General features: G+C 44.7%; 1 protein-coding gene across 2 annotated transcripts in view; it reads right to left on the bottom strand.

The window, feature by feature from the left end:
• The window catches only part of ESPN (espin), a 257,573-nt gene that overhangs the window by 57,328 nt on the left and 177,707 nt on the right, over positions 1 to 22,538 (bottom strand). For both annotated transcript variants that reach the window (XM_040429692.1, XM_040429684.1), the window contains exon 10: positions 6,021 to 6,185. In XM_040429692.1, the coding sequence (XP_040285626.1) occupies positions 6,021 to 6,185 (165 nt within the window). The remainder of the gene's footprint in view (positions 1 to 6,020; positions 6,186 to 22,538) is intronic.

Below are 22,538 nucleotides of genomic sequence, written 5' to 3'. Positions count from 1 at the left end.
GACTCCCATATTGTTGAGTGGATTAGGCAGTGGCTGAGTGACAGACAACAGAGGGTTGTAGTCAATGGAGAACATTCAAAACAAGGTCATGTTACCAGTGGGGTTCCACAGGGATCTGTACTGGGACCGATTTTGTTTAATATCTTCATAAGTGATATTGCAAAAGGCCTCGATGGTAAGGTTTGTCTTTTTGCTGATGACACAAAGATATGTAACAGGGTTGATGTTCCTGGAGGGAAAAGCCAAATGGAAAAGGATTTAGGAAAACTAGAAGAATGGTGAGAACTCTGGCAACTGAAATTTAATGTGGATTAGTGCAAGATAATGCACCTGGGCCGTAAAAACCCAAGGGCAGAATATAGAATATTTGACACAGTCCTGACCTCAGTATCTGAGGAAAGGGATTTAGGAGTAATTATTTCAGAAGACTTAAAGGTGGGAAGACAATGTAATAGAGCAGCACGAAATGCCAGCAGAATGCTTGGATGTATAGGGAGAGGTATAAGCAGTAGAAAGAGTGAAGTGCTTATGCCGCTGTACAGAACACTGGTGAGACCTCACTTGGCGTATTGTGCGCAGTACTGGAGGCCATATCTCCAGAAGGATATAGATACTCTAGAGAGAGTTCAGAGAAGAGCTACTAAACTAGTACATGGATTGCAGGATAAAACTTACCAGGAAAGGTTAAAGGACCTTAATATGTATAGCTTGGAAGAAAGAAGAGACAGAGGGGATATGATAGAAACTTTTAAATACATAAAGGGAATCAACTCGGTAAAGGAGGAGAGCATATTTAAAAGAAGAAAAACTACCACAAGAGGACACAGTTTTAAATTAGAGGGGCAAAGGTTTAAAAGTAATATAAGGAAGTATTACTTTACTGAGATAGTAGTGGATGCATGGAATAGCCTTCCTGCAGAAGTGGTAGCTGCAAATACAGTGAAGGGGTTTAAGCATGCATGGGATAGGCATAAGGCCATCCTTCATATAAGATAGGGCCGGGGGCTATCCATAGTATTCAGTATATTGGGCAGACTAGATGGGCCAAATGGTTCTTATCTGCCGACACATTCTATGTTTCTATGTGTAGGGAAAGGATAGGGAGGAATCATTCCACAGCATTTATGACAGGGTTCAGTAAGTAAGGGAGGCTACAGCCTGGGTAATAGGAACAATCCTATTACACCTTGCTGCACTGACTGGGGATCCAAATTGCCATTATACAGCTCTGTAATTCCAGCAAACCGTTCTTATTAGAGTTCAAGTGCTGTTTGAAACAGCCATTAACAGGGTTTATTACAAGGAAATATTTCTACGTCTTATTTGCCCTTATGCGGTGCAGTTATATGTTCTAAAGCATTTTTTGGCTTGTATTAGTAGGGAAAAAAGGGCTTATTAGTCGTTGTGTAGTGAAGTGAGAAAATTACAGCCCTTTTTGTCGTGTATTAGTGGCAAAAGTAAAATATATTTGCCACTCAGCGGTGCAGTTATATGTTCTAAAGCCTTTTGTGGCGTGTATTAGTGGCAAAAGATAAATAATATTTGCCGTTCAGCGGTGCAGTTATATGTTCTAAAGCCTTTTGTGGCGTTTATTAGTGGCAAAAGAAAAATATATTTGCCGGTCAGCAGTGCAGTTATATGTTCTAAAGCCTTTTTTGGGGTGTATTAGTGGCACAAAAATGTATTTGCCCTTGTGTGGTGAAGTGAGAAAATGACAGCCCTTTTTAGCGTGTATTAGTGTTAAAAAAAAAAGGGCTTCACTTGCTGAAGTGAGAAAATTAAAGAGTTTTTTTGGGTGTTTTAATTTCCTTTTTATTTATTTGATCTAACAGTATGTCAGACAGAGAAGTGGCAGGCCCTGCACAGGGGAGTGGCAGAGGCCTAAATGCAGCGAGAGGCCTGAGCTCCCGGTGTCATCTAGTTGTCGTGTCTTGACCAGCAACCCAGCGGTTCTTGAATGATTGACTTGGTCATCCACTTCGTCCCACGTGACATCAGACACCCCCAGTCAAAAGTGGGTGGGTACCTCTGACACGACGCTTAGTTGGCATGGCCCAGGAGCAGGCCCTGTGCCCTCACCTGTCCTTAACCTGCCTCTGTCCTTCTCTGTTCCCTCAGCCAGAGAACTATTGTATGCTGTGGGCTGAGCTCCACTATACAGTGAGGGCGAGCTACTAGAAGACAGTCAGCAGCTACTGGCAAGCCAAGATGTGGAGGAGACATCTGTTGCTTCCTCCACTAGGCGGGCAAGTAGTGATGAGGAGAGTGGCGTGGGAGCTGATGTAGCGAGCGGTCAGGCTCCTGACTCAGAGACGGTTGAGGAGGACATCAGTGACGTGCAGACAGTACTCGATGATGATGATGTAGCTGATCGCACTTGGGAGCTGGGTGACGAAGGGGCTTCATCATCATCGGGAGAAGAGGGTGGCAGCTTGCATGTGAGGCAGCAGTGGAGCCAGCAAGTTGCTAGCGTGGCCGGGAGTCAGCAGGGTGGCAGCAGTGGGAGGATGAGGCGTCCGACCACCCAGGGAGCCTACCTGCCCGGGAAGTAGCGGTGCAGGGGCTCAAGAAGGCAGCGGCGGTAGCAGTCAGTCAGTGCCTAGTATTGGGGGTAAAATCACCTACTCGGTGGCGTGGCAGTTTTTTTTCAAGCCGCCAAAGGAGGTGCATGTGGCTGTATGTAGAATCTGTGGGCAGAGGGTGAAGCGTGGCCAGGGTGCCGATGTTGGCACTACGGCCCTGGGTTAACAGATGCAGCGTCGCCATAAAGTGGCCTGGGACAACCATGGCTCTGATGTGGTGGTCCATCCTGCCGCAGCAACCGCCGCATCACCCACTGGCACGCACCCGGTTTCTGGCAGTCAAGGCTCCACCAACTCAGCAGAAGGAAGCTGTCTGTCCTTCCCATCATCTGCCGGTCCTGATGCTCCTGATCCTTCTCCTCATCACGCATTCCATCTGCAATCGATCACCGAAGCAATTGCCAAGAGATAACATCCAATGGCGTGCACTCATCCAATGGCGCAGAAGCTGAACGTGCTCCTGTCCAAGTTGCTGGTGCTGCAGTCCCTCCCTTTCCAAGTGGTGGACTCTGCACTTTTCAGAGAACTCATGGCTTATGCCTAGCCCAGGTGGAGAGTCCCAAGCCGGCATTTCTTTGCCAAAAAGGCAGTACCAGCCCTGCACACACATGTAGAACAGAAGGTGGGCCATTCCTTGAGCCTGTTGGTGTCTGCCAAAGTGCACGGCAGCGCAGACGTGTGGAGCTGTAACTACGGTCAGGGACAATACATGTCCTTTACGGCCCACTGGGTAAATGTGGTTCCTGCACAGCCACACCAGCAATTTGGCCAGGTGACGCTGCTTCCGCCTCCACGTTCTCACGCCGTTGGTCCTGCGACAATGTCCGCCTCTGCCTTCTCATCCTCCACCGTGTCCTCAGCCTCCACTGTCGGGACAATTCACAGTGCCCCTCCAGCATACATGTGCAGGGCACGGCGGTGTCACGCTGTTCTGCACCTCGTTTGCCTGGGCGAACTGAATCACAAAGGGGAGGAACGGCTTTGTGTCCTTCATCAAGAAATCAAATCCTGTCTTTCTCCTCGACAACTGAAAGTCAAAAACATGGTGACCGACAACGGGAAGAACATGGTGTCAGTTCTGCGTCAAGGAGGGCTGATCCATGCGCCCTGCATGGCACACGTGTTCAGTCTGGTTGTCAAGCGGTTCCTGAAGTCTTTCACCCATCTGCAAGACATCCTAAAAATGCCCAGGAAACTTTGAATGCACTTCGGTCACTCGTACACGGCAAAGCACACCCTCCTTGAGCTTCAGTGACAGAACGGCATCCCCCAACATAGGCTGATATGCGACGTTTCCGCCCGTTGGAATTCCACCCTCTATATGTTGGACCGACTGTATGAACAGAGAAAGGCCATAAACGATTTCTTGATGATCCAAGCGGACAGAAGTACTCCCCTGTGTAACTTCGATGTCAGCCAGTGGCAGCTCATGTGTGACACCTGCCGTTTGCTCAGGCCCTTTGAGGAGGCCACATTATTTGTCAGTCGCCAGGACTACGGGATGAACAATGTCATTCCACTGCTTCATGTCCTGGAACAGATGCTTGTAAATCTGGCTGGTCAGGGGACTGGCGCCTAGATCTCACGGCCACATGAGCCCTGTGGGGGCTGAACTGGAGGAGGAGGAGGACATTGGAGCACAAGCAATGTGTAGCGAAATGGGTGGTTTTGCTACACAGGTGACAGGAGAGGAGGAGCAGGAGCAGCCAGAGGAGCTACAGGGTGATGAGAAAGAGGAGGCAGAGGACCCAGACACAACGTGGCAGTGGAGATGGAGGCAGGGAGTCCCTCCGAGTCACTTGCACAAATGGCCCGATGCATGCTCACTTGCTTGCGTAGTGACAGCCAAATTGTCACCATTCGGCAGAGGGATGACTTCTGGCTCTCCACCTTGTTGGACCCTCGCTACCGGTCCAAAATGGACACATCTGATGCCAAGTGCTCCTTCTTACACCCACTATCATCAGTGAGTACTGTTATTGCCACCCACCTCCACACTCTGTCACTGGGTCACTCTGTGGTCTCCTGATGCTGATGCTACCTCCACAATATGTCACCTTCCACTCTTTGATTTCCTGATGCTGCTGCTACCTCCACAATATGTCACCTTGCAACTCTGTGGTCTCCTCATGCTGCTGCTGCTACCTCCACACTGTCACCTTGCCACTCTGTGGTCTCCTGATGCTGCTGCTACCTCCACAATATGTCACCTTGCCATTCTGTGGCCTCCTGATGCTGCCGCAACGTCCACACTATGTCACCTTGCCACTCTGTGGTCTCCTGATGCTGCCACCACCTCCACACTATGTCACCTTGCCACTCTGTGGCCTCCTCATGCTTCTGCCACCTCCAGACTCTGTCATTGGGCCACTCTGTGGTCTCCTGATGCTGCTGCCACCTCACCACTATGTCATAGGGCCACTCTGTGGACTTCCCATACTGTTCCCACCCTCCCCACTTCATGACTGGGCCACTATTTAGCCTTTTTGGCTTGGCTGACATCATAATTTATGTGACCCTTCTTCTGATATGTCAGAAGGAAGGAAAAATAAGACGCACAACGGATCCTCTTTGTGAAGCAGCTGTAAGGCCTGTATGGTCCCATCAGAATTGGCTTATGATTTGGTAGCCAAAAGCAGGAGTGGGTACAAAACACAGAAGACATGCAAATATTCAGTTCACGTGTCATCTCTGTTTTGGATCCACTCCTGTTTTTTTTGGGCATTAGCGATACTGATGGATTACTGACCAAATAATGACTGAGGGAAGCCGGATGCTCAACAGAAAGGATCCGTTTTTTGGGGGTTATTGTTCTGACAGATCAGAGGAAGGGCAAAATAATCAGTGACGTCAACAAAAACTTACTGCTGACACCCTCTCCACTCTGTCGGGGGCTCTACTTGTATAAGCGTTTAATAGAACAGGTTCTGTAGACATCTATGTGGAATCAGCTGACAACGGTGTAAAAGGAGTGCGCTTCTTCTTGGCACTAACATCGACCTGTAAGGCTGAGTTCATACTCAAGTTATTTGGTCAGTTTTGGCCCAGTGACTGCCCAAATAAGTGAACTGTGCAGTGATTCTAAGAGCGACGCCTGTCATCTGCATGTAATACGGACTCAGTATTATTTTATTACTAAAGCAGACTCCCTATGTGTGTTACTGCAAGGCACAGTGTTCTACACCACTATAAAGGCTCTCTGCAGCCAGAAAATAGCCGTTTTGTAATGAAATTTGCCACAAATATATTCAGCCATATCGAACCAAATAAAAAATATAAAAAATTGGCGAACTGGCAAATCTAATTTTTTTTTTAATCCACTCATCTCTAGTATTCACCCAAACACTTACATTGCTTTCCATTAATCAAGAACATTTAATAGTGCTCATCAAAAAATACTTATCCAGACATCCTTTCAATGGATATCTACAAACATACCTCCTCACTATGTGCCATCTTTTTCTGCTCTGGTGGCGCTTCTGAAGTGTTCTGCCCTAGGTACTTATAGTAATCCCCTGTGCTGGGCTTTTTATTGAAGTTTCTTGACTTTCTACAGGAGTCGGCCCTTCGAAGCCCTTCTGGACTGCCTTCACGTGACGTCAACTATGAAAACAAAAGACACAGTTAACAAGCTTGGAAATACTTAAGACAAAGTAATATGTTCAGCAGTATAATTCATGCCACATAGTAAACCTACTAGGAATGCAAAAGCACTATAGGTGTGTGTCTGTTATTAAAATTCCACCTAGAGTAAATAACCATGATACCATCATTGATCATTGATTGTCACAGGATTTTCACATCTTATCCAGCTGGCAAGAAACATCAAGGGTCTACCTTTGACACATTGTTTTGGTAGAAGCTTTCCTTAGGCTACTTTCACACTTGCGGCAGTGTGATCTGCCCGCCGGATCCGCCGATTTTGATGTGACTGAAAGCATTTGTGAGACGGATGCGGATCCGTTTCACAAATGCATTGCAAGAACGGATCCGTCTCTCCGCTTGTCATGCGGACAGACGGATCCGTCTTGTATCTTTTTTCACATTTTTACCGGTCTGCGCATGCGCAGGCCGGATCCGGCATTCCGGTATTTTGAATGCCGGATCCGGCACTAATACATTCCTATACGGAAAAATGCTGGATCCGGCATTCAGGTTTTTTTCAGTTTTTTTTTCGCTGGAGATAAAACCGTAGCATGCTACTGTTTTATCTTTTGCCTGATCAGTCAAAACGACTGAACTGAAGACATCCTGATGCATCCTGAACGGATTGCTCTCCATTCAGAATGCATGGGGATATGCCTGATCAGTTCTTTTCCGGTATAGAGCCCCTGTGACGGAACTCTATGCCGGAAAAGAAAAACGCTAGTGTGAAAGTACCCGCTGTAATCTGTGTGGAAATCTGGAAGCAAGTATTTAATTTCTCTGCAGTGCCCCCACAGGAGCAATGAAGCATTACACAGTTTCCAGTGGGCTGTCACTATAATGCGGGGTCCATTATTTTCTGGGTCATCCAGGGACAAAGATGCTCTCTGCTTTGGCTAATTGATAAGGATGCTATAGAGGAACCCAAAATGCTCCAGAAATGTACTGTATATTAGAATGGGTTTTCAAACCAGACAAATTACTTTAATGGGAAGATATTAAGTTGCTTGTATGCAAATGTATGGGAAACCAGCAACCACCAAGGTAAACCAGTATCCATTCAGTTAATTCATGGAACCACATGGAGAGCACACAAACTCAGAATAGACTGGACCCTGGAAGCAATTACCAACACCTATCAACATAATCATCATCATCATACAGAATTACTTTCAACTCTGAAACTAATAATAATAATAATAAAAATGCATTAACAAAAAAAGTTTCATAGACCCATTTTGGACCAAAAACTTAAATCTCTTTCATTTTTCCATTAGTCTATTTAAAGAGGTTTTCCGGGATTTAAATAATGATGACCTATGTTCAGTACAGGTAATAAATGTTTGACTACTGGGGGTCTAACTCTCCCCCATCAATCAGCTGTTTAAAGACACCATGGCCCTCAAGTGAGAGCCGTCAATATGGCCTATATGCAGCTCAAACCAACTCAACTGAACAGCAACTATACAATGTATGATACTGTGCTTGGTATAGTGTAAAGAGGCGGCAGCCTTCACACCAGTGCCCCTTCAAACAGGGGATTGACCTGCAGAACTGCTACAAAGTAGATGGCATGCAGGTAGGTGGACCAAGATAAACAATAAAGAGGCAACACTTAGCAGGAGTTCTGCAGCCCCTTGGTGGGGGTGCTGAAAGTCTATCCTGACTCCTGACGACAGGCCATCATTATCTTGAACCCAGAAAATCCCATTAACATGAGGCAGATAGTTCTAAGCCTCTTCAATATTGGTTTTCTCTGGCAGTTACACTGATCAGAGAGCTCCCTGGTGCAATCAATAATTCCTGATAAGATTGCCTGTAACACAGGAGTTGATGAGATCCAGTCACGCATGTCATCTTCTACTTAAAATAATTTCTTCATAGTTATGATGAGACCATATATCAGACTGAGGAGCTAAAGTTACGTACAGAATCAAAGGACAACTTCTGAATATTGGATATGAGAAGAGGGTTCTTGAGCTCAAGAACAATGCTGCGCCACACTTGGCATGAAAAATACCTGAACTCCTGATAGAAAAAGGTTGACATAAATGTAAACAGGGCTCATTAGGAATCAGGGCTTAGTTTTTTTATTAGATTTATTCGAGTTAATATCACCACGTCATGCTGCCTGAGCCAGGAAAGCAACTGTGCAGGGCCTCAGTTGCAGCACTTATCAGGGAATCGTGGTGAGTGCAGTTTTTTTTTATTTTGGGGGCATCTCTGGCTGACATATGAAGTAATTATAGTTATGACACTATTTATGAAGTGCAATATTTGGGGGCACCATGCCATACCGTAGGTAATGGAGCAGCAACAGGCACAGAACTAGGAGTAACAGTAGAAAAGAATGTTTGTAGGTTGGGGAAAGGGAGAGTGGATGCTGGAAAAGTGAGGAGCAAAGATGTCACTGTTGCAGACTCTGTAGACACAAGTTGTGGCTGGAAAAAGTTGTCATGGTGGTCTGGGCCAGATGGAAAAGACAAGAAATGTGAACAACTACAACCAGAGAACACACATGTTAACTGTAAGTCATTGTATCTTTACTGCATTATAATGCCTTGTATGGCCTGCAGAGCACCTGTACAGAACTGGTATTCACCACTCTGTAGTACATGCAGGAGGGTAATAGTGGTCATTAGCAGTACTGTGCAAAATGGTGAAAAATGAGTTTGTATGTGGTAAGTGCACTTACTGTACTTATGCAGGTAGAAAGTTAACAGACCTTAGCAACCAGTTGCCGGGTGAAGCTGTTGTCACCCTCCCTCCCCATAGGGTGTGATTACTGTAGAGACAGTGGATATCTGTGCACTGTAGTGTTTCCTGAGATAGCAAAACACAGCCCTAAGAAAACTAGCTCACAAGAAAGAGAGAAAAGAATGTATATATTTGAAAAGCTCACCAGTGTGAAGAATGGGTGCAAGTAGAAGCCCTGTGGAGATAAATTGCCTAACTAGAAGCTTATAGACTCCATAGCAGACATTTTCCAGCCATGTACAAACCTAAAAGGCAGTATATGGATATGCCCACCATACTACATCTTGTAGTGGAAACCTGTAGTAACATAAACTGTGAGTATGGCAACCTGTAAAAAAAGTTGAAGAACTTAGTCTGATGTTAGGGTCTGCCCCATGGTTGCATAGTAAGAATATGGGTTGCTTATGCAAAAGTCAGCTACAGAAGTGCAGTGTGTAGAAAATTGCTTTAAAGAGAAATCTTGGCCTATTAGTTGTTACTGCAGTCATGCAACCTGTAAGTACTGGGGAGATTGCACTTGTATAAGAACTGCCATCTTTGTTACACTGCGTGCAGAATTATTAGGCAAATGAGTATTTTGACCACATCATCCTCTTTATGCATGTTGTCTTACTCCAAGCCGTATAGGCTCGAAAGCCTACTACCAATTAAGCATATTAGGTGATGTGCATCTCTGTAATGAAAAGGGGTGTGGTCTAATGACATCAACACCCTATATTAGGTGTGCATAATTATTAGGCAACTTCCTTTCCTTTGGCAAAATGGGTCAAAAGAAGGACTTGACAGGCTCAGAAAAGTCAAAAATAGTGAGATATCTTGCAGAGGGATGCAGCACTCTTAAAATTGCAAAGCTTCTGAAGCGTGATCATCGAACAATCAAGCGTTTCATTCAAAATAGTCAACAGGGTCGCAAGAAGCGTGTGGAAAAACCAAGGGGCAAAATAACTGCCCATGAACTGAGAAAAGTCAAGCGTGCAGCTGCCAAGATGCCACTTGCCACCAGTTTGGCCATATTTCAGAGCTGCAACATCACTGGGGTGCCCAAAAGCACAAGGTGTGCAATACTCAGAGACATGGCCAAGGTAAGAAAGGCTGAAAGACGACCACCACTGAACAAGACACACAAGCTGAAACGTCAAGACTGGGCCAAGAAATATCTCAAGACTGATTTTTCTAAGGTTTTATGGACTGATGAAATGAGAGTGAGTCTTGATGGGCCAGATGGATGGGCCCGTGGCTGGATTGGTAAAGGGCAGAGAGCTCCAGTCCGACTCAGACGCCAGCAAGGTGGAGGTGGAGTACTGGTTTGGGCTGGTATCATCAAAGATGAGCTTGTGGGGCCTTTTCGGGTTGAGGATGGAGTCAAGCTCAACTCCCAGTCCTACTGCCAGTTTCTGGAAGACACCTTCTTCAAGCAGTGGTACAGGAAGAAGTCTGCATCCTTCAAGAAAAACATGATTTTCATGCAGGACAATGCTCCATCACACGCGTCCAAGTACTCCACAGCGTGGCTGGCAAGAAAGGGTATAAAAGAAGAAAATCTAATGACATGGCCTCCTTGTTCACCTGATCTGAACCCCATTGAGAACCTGTGGTCCATCATCAAATGTGAGATTTACAAGGAGGGAAAACAGTACACCTCTCTGAACAGTGTCTGGGAGGCTGTGGTTGCTGCTGCACGCAATGTTGATGGTGAACAGATCAAAACACTGACAGAATCCATGGATGGCAGGCTTTTGAGTGTCCTTGCAAAGAAAGGTGGCTATATTGGTCACTGATTTGTTTTTGTTTTGTTTTTGAATGTCAGAAATGTATATTTGTGAATGTTGAGATGTTATATTGGTTTCACTGGTAAAATAAATAATTGAAATGGGTATATATTTGTTTTTTGTTAAGTTGCCTAATAATTATGCACAGTAATAGTCACCTGCACACACAGATATCCCCCTAAAATAGCTAAAACTAAAAACAAACTAAAAACTACTTCCAAAAATATTCAGCTTTGATATTAATGAGTTTTTTGGGTTCATTGAGAACATGGTTGTAATAAAATTAATCCTCAAAAATACAACTTGCCTAATAATTCTGCACTCCCTGTATTGTCGCTCCTATCCTCTCCTCTGTTCTCCCATCCTGGCTCACTGTAATTGTATAGTAGTCTGTTCAGTAACTGTATAGGAATATCAATCAGTCACTATTTAATAGTATTGGTACTAGTCCAAGTTCTGCGTTACCTGGGCTGGGCGCTCACTCAGGCCTTATATGCAGTTTGCCTCTCCCTGTGCTCAACCCCTAGCTACACCTTTGAATCCTATCCATGCTTACTTATGGTCGAACTTCTGAGATCTGTAAATGCATCCATAGGACAATAAATTCTCATGGTGAATCTAGTAGTGTTCTTCTTTTTTTAAATTTGATTTTTTTATTCAACCCTACAGGTTTCCCCTGTTTCATGGTTCTGTAGCAGTGACTTTACACCCCTGTAGCCAATACTCAGAATTGCACAGTAATCTGAGCCTCATTTCTGCCATGACGAAGATCCCAGGAACAGCTTCAGCATTCACGTTTCTTCCAGGAACTGTTCTGTGAGCTTATGAGCTCTGCAGCTGGGCTGCTGTTGCACTGACTTTTCTAATTCACAATAACTTATAATTCACCAAGAAAGGTCTAGTACAGCTGAAATGTGGTGAACGTACTAGTCAGAGAGTCTTCATCCTATGATAATGCCAAGAGATGTTGGCATGAGGCAACAGATCATTTTTCTCTCTTGTACCCAAGGCAAGGTGGCTTTTGGAATCCCCCTCTCCAACACATCACTAGGAGTCCATACCTGTCCAGCAGGAGATGTAACTTCTAGCTCCTGGAGCCCCAATGGAAAATCTGTAGCAGGGCACCAGTGCCCAGGTGCTACTGCTGCCTCTGGATCCCATATAGCTATGCCCCTGTCCCCAACTACAAACCTTCAATGCCACAATGAAAGCCACAACCTCTTCAAGATGATCCACTTTACTGTTACTGTCTATGGAGCCTATTGACAGTGGGTTGGCTGACCAAGTCTGTGCTGAGTAATTAATGGAGGGGTCCAGATGCTTATGACTACGCAGTGTACAATCAATTATTGGTAATTTTGAGATGGAAATGTACTTTAGAGACCAAGGTCCATGCCATATCTCTATGTCTATGGACAATGTAGGCCTTTGTAGCTTTCTACTGAGCAGAGGAATAACTCTAACAGGTTAAGTGCTGAGACAGTTAACAACTTAGGAAGGTGCGTGAACTACACAATAATTAGGTTCTTCTAAGTAAATACCAAGCTGAACGCGTTTGTTGAGTTAAGTAAATTAGACTTTCTGGTAAGCATGTAAAATCCACTTTTTGCATATTTTGCTGGCTTATCGGCAAAGCTAAGTCAAGAAGAACAGGATACAGCTTTTTACTGATTACTGATTATTGTACAAAGAGGTTTATCATTAAGTTCATGTACGTGTTAGATTTGTGCCTAACACTGGGTAATTAGCCAGTAATACGTTAGTAGGGCGTAGGAAAATGCCAAAAATAATATGCATACTGAAAAGAGCCAATGAAATCAGGCAGCGTGGGTGTTATCTGTGGGATTTGTACCTAAAGCCTATACACTAACCTAAAGACAGGATTTGGATTAAGCTCCACCCATCACCTCCACACAGATGAGGCCGCCATTTTGAGCCCATATCAGATGATGGTATTGGTTGTAGTGAATGTGTTGATTTCATCTGCCATGAAACTTTCATCACACCCGTTTAAAATCCATACTAGGTCTCCATCTTAATGGCTCTATTTTTTTTTATTTATGCCTGTTACTCGGAAGGCATGATAGCAACCAATATAGCCACCATTACAGGTTTTCTTAAAGGGTGTAAAGGGCCTGGTCTGCAGTAGCTCCTGTACCAGAAGTTGCTGCTCCTTTCATGGTGTAGTGGACAGAGCGGGTAACTGCAGTACTGCACCCACTGAAGTGAATGTGAACCCATTGAACTGACTTCCATCGAACCCCCACTGATCAGATAGTGATGACCTATCCTGAGGATAAGTCATCACTGGTAAAATCCTGGACAACCCCTTTAATACAGTAGATGCAAATCGGTTTTCCAAATCAGCTTAGTAAAGCAGCAATGGGAACATGGATGCTTCATACAAGGATGTGTTTATGATGGTAAATTTGCCCTTCTGGAGTCTGGAGAACCTTGATATGTCAGGCATTACAATCAGAGGACTTGTAATGGCTATAAATATTGGCTGTCATCCAGTTCCCAAAAAGCAAAGAGGTTAACTTAAAGGAGATGTTGGAGATTAGAAAAACATGGCTACTTTCTTACAGAAACAGCGCCACTCTTGTCCATGGGTTGTATATGATATTGTAGCTCTGGCCCATTGAAATGTGCAAAGATTCTTTCAAACTACTCAAAAAGATGGGAATTCCTAAGCTAAAAAACCAATGCAAACCACAATATGACAATGAAACGTGCACTTTTATAAATTATGATAATGTACAGCAAAGCCAGTAGGACTGGGCACTCAATCGTCTGGCAAACTTTGGCAGCACTGGTGCAGAGGTCAAATCTCTCTCCTATTCCCCCTAAAGCACAAACATTTGTAATGCACTTTTTTCATATAGTGGACTCAAAAGACAGGGAGGGTTATGTAGGATGGGAAGAAACCAGAGTACTCGTCTGGAGGAAACTCACGCAAAAACAGGGAGACTATACAAACTTCATGTAGATGTTGTCCTTGGAGAGGTTTAAACGCAGGACTCCAGTGCTACAAGGTATCATTACCATGCTGCCATAATCAGGTGATTATGTAAAGATCTTTCAGGCCAAAATCTTTTTGAGGACATATGCTGTATAACGGTCTATGGGCTGCTTTCTGCTACATTCATGAATAGTGGGTCTATCCTGAATGCACTCATTCATCACCCAATCATCACTAGGCCATCTAATCAGGTCCGATCCATTAAGCCATAATATGTCCAATTCAAAATGCTAATCACTAAAAATTATGTCATATATCTATAGAACAGTAGCTAGCATGTAAATGTATAAACTACCTGTATGTTAACCTTTATCTGAGCACTGTTATCTAGAAACATAAAAAAGTAATCCCCTACTGTATTTCCTGATGTTGGTAAATTAGGCTTCGTTCAGGCTGAAGATGTTGCATATATTAAACACTGAAGAAGTTTCTAAAGGCATAAAAAATAAAAGCTGGAAAAAGAGGCAAAAATGTGTCTAGTAACATTACATAGTGTATGAGTATAAGACTCCAATTTACAGGGAACCCTTTATACAGACATTTGTATGACCTAAGATCTTTTATTGAACAATTAACACCCACAAAGATTCTAAATAGAAATAATAATAATAATAATAATAATCTTTTTTGCTGCACAGTAATCCTATAAAATATCCACATTTTCAAAATTAAGAGCTTAGCTTTATTCAATGTAAATCTAACTACATGACAGGTCACAATAAAAAGATTAGAAATTAAAATACCATTTAGAATGAAAACATAATTTGGTTCACTAGGGAGGAATCCCGCGAACACCTGAAAACGTACTTTGAACTGAATGAGGGATCGGTAGGGGATGTCCGTCCTTTGTGGGAAGCTCATAAGGCGGTCATGAGGGGACATTGTATTGCAATAAGCTCAAAATTAAAGAAGGACTCGACTGCTTTGGTCAAGACCCTTACGTCTCGCTTGCGAACACTAGAAGACAAGATGGCCGCTCACCCCTTACGCTGCATACTGAGACGAATTGTTGATACTAGGGCCCAATTGAAGAGTCTAGCTTTAGGTCGTATCAACAAGTTACTACTTTACACACGACAGCGTTACTATGCTTCGGAGAACAAACCCCATACTTTACTGGCCAGACAACTCAGGAACCGCAATCCCCAAACGGGTCCGAGTGCTATTAGGGGGAATGACGGAACAATCCACTATGACCCCAGAGTGATAGCAGAAAGGTTCTCGACCTACTACTCTTCCCTGTACAATCTACCCTCCGACCTCCCCTCAAATGAGAGACTTAGAGATAGTACACTCCAGTCTTATTTGGCCTCCTGTCACCTCCCTACTCTAATGACTTCCGATCTTGCCGCCCTTAATAGTCCGATAACAACGGAAGAGATAGGGGAAGTGGTGGACCATCATCCTGAGGGTAAATCCCCAGGGCTTGATGGCTTCTCGTATAAATATTATAAGACTTTCAAGGCCGAACTAATCCCTCACTTAGTAACCATTTTTAATCATTTTCTAGCTGGCAATGCAGTACCTGCCCCAATGTCTCACTCTTATTTCACGATGATTCCGAAACCTGGGAAAGATCCCCACGAGTGCCAAAATTACAGGCCCATTGCCCTGCTTAACTCAGACCTTAAGATTTATACCAAGGCCCTAGCCTCCCGACTGAACGTTTTTCTCCCCTCCCTGATCCACAAGGACCAGGTGGGATTTGTCCCAGGCCGTCAGGGGGCCGATAACACACGAAGAAGCATTGACTTGATAGATGTCATATCTCGCTCGGGTTTTGACGCTGAAAAGGCGTTCGACCGTTTAGGTTGGCCTTTTCTTTTTGCTACCTTGCAGGCATATGGCATTTCTGGTCCCTTCGTTAGGGCCATTCGTAGCCTATACTCCTCCCCCACAGCGACAATCAAGCTACCTCATGCTCAATCTCGACCCATACGCATTGCTAATGGGACGAGACAAGGGTGCCCCCTATCTCCCCTATTATTTGTCATGTGTATCGAGCCCCTGGCGGCCAAAATTAGGGCATGTCCAGACATCAGAGGTGTTATGGTCAGGGACAGGAAGTTTAAGCTATCGCTATATGCAGACGACATCCGTCTTACCCTTACCAAACTTCATATTTCCCTACCAAACCTCCACTCCATCCTGCAGGAATTTGGTCGACTCTCAGGGTATAGGGTCAAAACCCATAAAACTGAGGCCCTCCATCTTAATGTTTCTCAGGTGGCCCTGGGCTCTCTCAGGGTTAACTCCCCTTTCCACTGGAAGACAGACTCCCTGCGATATTTGGGTGTTGACCTTACGCCCCGATATGGGGACCTTTTATAAAGCTAACTTCCCACGCATATATGCGGAAATCAGGGGTCTCCTGGACAAATGGCACGCTCTTCCACTCTCTCTCATGGGACGTATTGCTGCGACTAAAATTACGATGTTGCTCAAGCTTCTGTATCTTTTTGAGACCCTACCGATTGTAGTCCCCCTCAAAGACCTGAGATCCATTCAATCTCCCCTCCTTAGATTCATATGGGCAGGAAGACGTCATAGAATCCCAAGGTCAATCCTTCTATCTAGTAAGCACCAGGGTGGACTAGGGGTACCGGATTTGTCCAAATATTACTGGGCGGCCCAACTACGTTCTGTCACGGCCTGGGCTTCCCTGCACCCATACTCTGTCTGGATGCAGGTAGAAAGACTCGCTCCTATGCATCCTAACTCTATGCTATGGTCCGGATCTTAAAAGACCCTACCAGTTAAGGATCTCTTAGGATCCATGGCTTGCACTAGACTTATATGGCAAGGGTGCAGTGGTAGGTTCCCTCTGGTTTCTAACCACTCCGCCATGACCTCCTTTTTGTATCACCCTATGCTCCCTACTAGTCTTACCACATCCACGACGAGACCATGGTTTCAGCGAGGAGTGTTTCGGTTTGCAGATATCGTGGACCCCTTCACTAGGGACCTTTTGCCGTTTCCTACCCTCCAGACCAAATATAATCTCCCCTCCTCCTCCAATTACTTTTAGAATCAGATCAGTCACTTTGCACAGTACATTTTTTCGGGGGTCACAGTTTCCCTCCCGACTCCCTTTGAACGCCTTTGCAGGGAAGGGGTACACGCGAAGGGTCTAATTTCTGAGATCTTCTCCATATTGCTGACTTCCTTCCCTGATCGGGTTCAAAGGCATTCCTACATGGCACGGTGGGAGGAATACTTAGGGAGGGCCTTACCGGATGCATTCTGGCACCTTATATGGAGGGGGGCAGCGAAATCCTCTATGTCGGTACTTCACCAGTAGAACCAATATAAAATTTTAATGTACTGGTACCACACTCCTGACCTCCTCCATAGAATGAACCCAGTAGTCCCGGGAGATTGCTGGAGATGCGGGCTGCATAGGGGTACATTGCTGCATATTTTCTGGGACTGCCCCAAGATACGCCCCTACTGGACCGGAGTAGGCACCCTCCTGAGTGATATTTTTGCAGTGGAAATTCGACCTGACCCTATGTCCTTCCTGCTTAATGTGGTGCCCATTCAAGTTAAAAAACACTCACTTAAGTTATTACTATTGATACCAACAGCAGCTCGTTGTCTAATCTCCCGATCGTGGAAAAGCCCTGAACCACCACGGGTTTCTGATTTGTACGCTAGGGTGACAGAGGTCCGAACAATGGAATACTCCACGGCCATGTTTCAAGACAAAATTGTACTCTTCAATGCCATATGGGACCTGTGGGATAATTACTGGGCCACGATGCAACCTCAATGACCTTGTGAGAAAGAGGTGTCTCCCCCCCTTGTGTCATATTGTCTCTGTTATTTGTCTTGTCTTTTGGATATTAGTTTGATGAAGCATTACTTATTGAGAAGCTCTGGGCTTTCGGGTCGCTAAGACACCTTTACTAATACTTGATGTCTTTTTGCTCTAGGATATGCTGCTCAGTAGTCCTACTTTGGACTGATTAAAGATAGACACAGTTTCTCTTAGTACACTTTATTGATATATCACTGCTCGGTTTCTATTCCTCCATCATTGAATATTATCGAGTGTTATAAGTGCTCAGTCAATATGAATGTGATGCTTTACATGTTTCATCCTTTACCTTTTATTAATGTGCATGAATCTATTGTAGATGTGCTTTGTCATTTCTATATGATTTAATAAATATACAATTATAAAAAAACAAAAAACATAATTTGGTTCAACAATAAGATCCATAAGATACAACTACCACAAAAGTCTACAAATACAAAGAAAGACAATATCTGAAATTCATAATATAAATACATTTCAGGTAACATATTTTACCAAGCTAAATCATTAGGAAAAACTAAATTATACATTAAAATAAAAAAAAGTCTAACATTACTGTATATTGCCAGTAATATATCTATTTAAAAAAAGTTAATTATTTTAAGGATGTATTAAGTGAATTAGTATAACAATGTAATATGCTAAGTTTTCATCTAGACAGAATCCATTAATTTGAAAAATTAATTTTTTTCTTTTATACAAATAAAAAAGAATAGGATTTTTGAACAGATGAATCTAAATAAAATACTTTGTCAGTAATACTTAAGGTTTACTTAGCATTCCATAATGTAATCTTCAAAATTCATACAAGTACTGCAAAGAATCATCATGTCATCTATGAGTAATATAGTAAATGCCCCATTTATAACATATACTCATAAACGTCTCTTCACCAAACCAACCGTTTATAATGCATAGACACATCACCCACTGGTAAAAAAAAATTAAAGTTAATATTTAACTGGGAAATTGCTCCTTAAGGTTAATGCCAATGCGACCTTCGACTATAATAATGAGAAATAAAAAAAAATAATAAAATAAAGAAAATGATCTTACCTTTGTGTCTTCTTTGGCTTGCAGTCACGAAAATACCTGTCCGTCTGTGACAAGAGTTACATGACACCTCTGCACAGCACACCTGTTTCACTCAATCCAGCCTCTCAAATTACATTAACTCTTTAATGAATTACATAAACCTGAACCTATCGGATCTCGCTGACGTGACCTCACTTGCAGAAATCCAGCCAATCAGAGGGAGTGGGATTTTACTTCGCCATGCAAAAACAGGACTGAATCACCTACCTGCAATAGGACTAAGCTACTACACCAGAGAGCAGACACACTGTACACACTATAGGCAGGTGTAGCAGTGCTGAAGGTGTTGTTTAACTCTTCCCTGAGAACTACTTGCGGGCTGTGCATCTGACAAACTCAGTTTTGCTTCATCTGAAGATGCTCAGTGTATGAGATGAACTGTGGTTTTCCAGTCCATGTAGAACAGGTCACACTCTTCCTCCTCCCCAATATATAGGCAAAGTATGCAGAGTGAACGCATAACGAGGGAGCTGCCTGGTGCCACATAGCTGCTAAGGGGTTAACATGAAAGGCAAATATCCGATTAATGAAATATGCAGTGCAAGGAAAAGGAAGCCTTTGTTTCTGGGAAAGTAAAGATCAAGGAGGGATACTGAACTGTTTTATAAGGGTCTATGGCAAGGTCCATCATGGAAAAGTGAAGCAAAGTAAGTGCAATGTGAATGTTAGAAAAGCAGAGACATAGTGCAACTACAGATGTAGCAGAGTTAGAATGTCAGTATGAGCTGCTAGCAGTGGAGTACATAGAGAAGTAAGGGCCCCATAGCAATTATCAATCCAGCTTCCCCCCCCCCCCCCCACACACACATAGGAGAGAAAGGTTTCTGTCCAAACCACTTTTAATGACCCTTGGGCCATTTTTTTCCACTGCCTCATTTACTAAAAGTTGTTCCTTTAGAGGGTAGAGTCCTGACCTAACCCCCCAGTAGAAGAGGGGATGATCCCAACTGGGCCCCCTCTTGCCCAGGGCCCCATAGCAGTCGCATGGTCTGCCGCTATGGTAGTTACGCCCCTGGCTGCTAGCATTCATCAGCCTGTCCTCGGAAAGAAAAAGGAAGTTAAAAGGGGACAATAGATTGCATAGTTTATAGACTAGAATGTAGGTTTAGTGTCTTTCTGAGGCTCCGTTCACATTTTGAACTCCGGTGAGGATCAGGGTACTCACCATATCCAGCATTGCTGGGTACGACCATGTACCACCGGATGCCCATTGACTATAATGGGATCCGACGGTGATCTGGACAGTTTTCCGGCATAAATGCCGGTTTGAGACAGACAAATACTGCTGCATCACATGTAGTTTCCATGTCAAAGAGAAGATGAGTTGCACATGGCTCAGGGACAGGGAAGTACTAATACTTTAGCCATCTATGGGACCCTCATCTATAGAGAGAATGGGGGTCCACTGACCCCCTGTTTGGCACTCCAGAAAGGAGTATATGAATTCAAGGTGGGCATCTATGCATGGGGCTCTCCACATTGTAGTTTATGGTAATTGTGAAATGCTATGTAGTCCAGGGCTTGACAAATTTCCTTGGAATCTAGGAGCCAGCTAAAAAAGTTAGGAGCCAGGCGGAGCCGCGTCATAAAATCTATATTGCGATAAAATTTTAAGCATGTGCGGTATGCGATACGATATATATCGCGATATATTGTTTTCTATATTTGGGGGGGGGTGTTTAAACTTTTTTTTATTTTTTTTTACTTTTTATTTAACAACTATTAGCCTCCTTGAGGGCTAGAACCCTTGTCATATTCACCCTAATAGAGCTCTATTAGGGTTAATAGGACTTTACACTCTCCCTGCTGCCCTGTGCTTTGTGCACACAACAGCAGGGAGCTGACCATGGCAGCCAGCCTCTCATGTGCCCTCCAGCCTCTGATCAGCCCCTCCAGCCTCTGATCAGCCCCTCTAGCCTCTGATCAGCCCCTCTAGCCTCTGATCAGCCCCTCCAGCCTCTGATCAGCCCCTCCAGCCTCTGATCAGCCCCTCCAGTCTCTCCCTCTTATCAGCCCCCTTTGGAAACAACCCCCCCCCCCTCCCTCCCTCCCTAGTATTAATCATTGGTGGCAGTGGCCACAGGGTCCCCCTCCCCCCCCCCCCATCAGTGGTGGCAGTGGGCAGTTCCGATCGGAGTCCCAGCAGTGTAATGCTGGGGCTCCGATCGGTTACCATGGCAGCCAGGACGCTACTGAAGTCCTGGCTGCGATGGTATGTTAGTCAGCAGCATTATACTCACGTGCGCCGTGATCGCCGGGAGCTCCTTCTTCTCATAGGTCTGTGCGGCGCATTGCTAATGCTATAATAATTAGCAATGAGCCGCACAGACAGAAGAAGGAGCGACCGGCGGCCACGGCGCACGTGAGTATAATGCTGCTCACTAACATACCATCGCAGCCAGGACTTCAGTAGCGTGACTCCTGGCTGCCATGGTAACCGATCGGAGCCCCAGCATTACACTGCTGGGACTCCGATCGGAACTGCCCACTGCCACCAATGCTGACAAACATTCCCGGCACCCGACCTCTGACAGGACGCTGTGATCCGCGCGATTAACCCCTCAACTGAGGGGTTAATCGCGCGGATCACAGCGTGCAGTCATAGGGGCCGGGATATGGCCGGCACATTGGTATTCAGGCATTTATTGGTGGCGCAGTGGCCACAGTCCCTCCCCTCCTCCTCCTACTCTGTTCTCATTGGTGGTCAGCGGCAGCCGCGCACAGTGGGGAGGGAGGGACTCCTCTCCTTCTCCACTGTGCCGGCTCAGGAAACCATGGTGCGCGCCGAGAGCGCATCTTTGAAAACGGGCTGACAAATACCCAAGCGCCAGGACCAAATTCCTGGTCGCCATGGCGACCTGGGATTTGTTGAGCCCTGATGTAGTCACCCACAAACTATGATGGCTAGAGCTACATATATGCCCGGTTTCCTACTCTCTAGAGTGCAAATTGGAGGAGGAGACCCCCATCATCCCAATAAATGTCTCAGTTGGTAATACCCCTTTAAGTTTCAGACTTTGGCTACACAGCCGACCTCTGTCACGTTGATTGTGATGTTGCTTTGCAATGTGACGTGGATTTTTGGCCCCAAATTTCAAATAACTTTTCAATCATAGACCAAAACAGACCACAGTGCAAGTTGCTTGAACCTGTGATTTGCCTGTGACCTTTCTGGTTTTTTTTACAGCTTAGGCCTCATGGACAAGACCATATGTATTTTGCAGTCCGCAAACTACGGATACCGCCCATGTGCCATCCACATTTTTTTGCTGATTCACTGACTTCAATGGGTCCGTGGACCACATTTTGCAGACCAGATTTGCGAATGTACATATGGATGCACACAGCAAACAGATGATCGTGTTAGTCAATGGATCTTTAAAAAAAATGCAGATAGCACGCGGACAGTTTACCTATTTTGTCGTGTGCATAAGGCCTAAATTGCAGCTCTAAAATAGTCACACAACATTAAGTTGCAGATCATTTTCACAAATGTTTTGGTGACTTTTCTGAGACTTACGGCTCATACACACAAACATAAGGGCTCCGTATCCGTGCTGCAGTCCACAAAAAGCACGGACCTGAAAGCCCACGGAAGCACTTTGTGGTGTTTCCGTGGGCTTCTGACCCATGCCCCCACTCGGAAAAAGATAGGAGATGTCCTATCTTTGGCCATATCTTGCAGATGGCAGACCCATTCAAGTCAGTGGGTCCGCATCCTCAGCACAGAGTGCACACGTCCGGTGCCTGTATATATTGGAAACCCGCCGTTTGCGGTCTTGGGCATGGAGCCCTTACAGTCCTGTGCATGAGCCCTAAAGATTATGTCCTGTGTATCCCCAGACTTG

This window comes from Bufo bufo, chromosome 1, assembly GCF_905171765.1.
Source record: "Bufo bufo chromosome 1, aBufBuf1.1, whole genome shotgun sequence".
NCBI classification, from domain to species: domain Eukaryota; kingdom Metazoa; phylum Chordata; class Amphibia; order Anura; family Bufonidae; genus Bufo; species Bufo bufo.
This window is presented reverse-complemented; position numbering and strand designations above follow the sequence as displayed.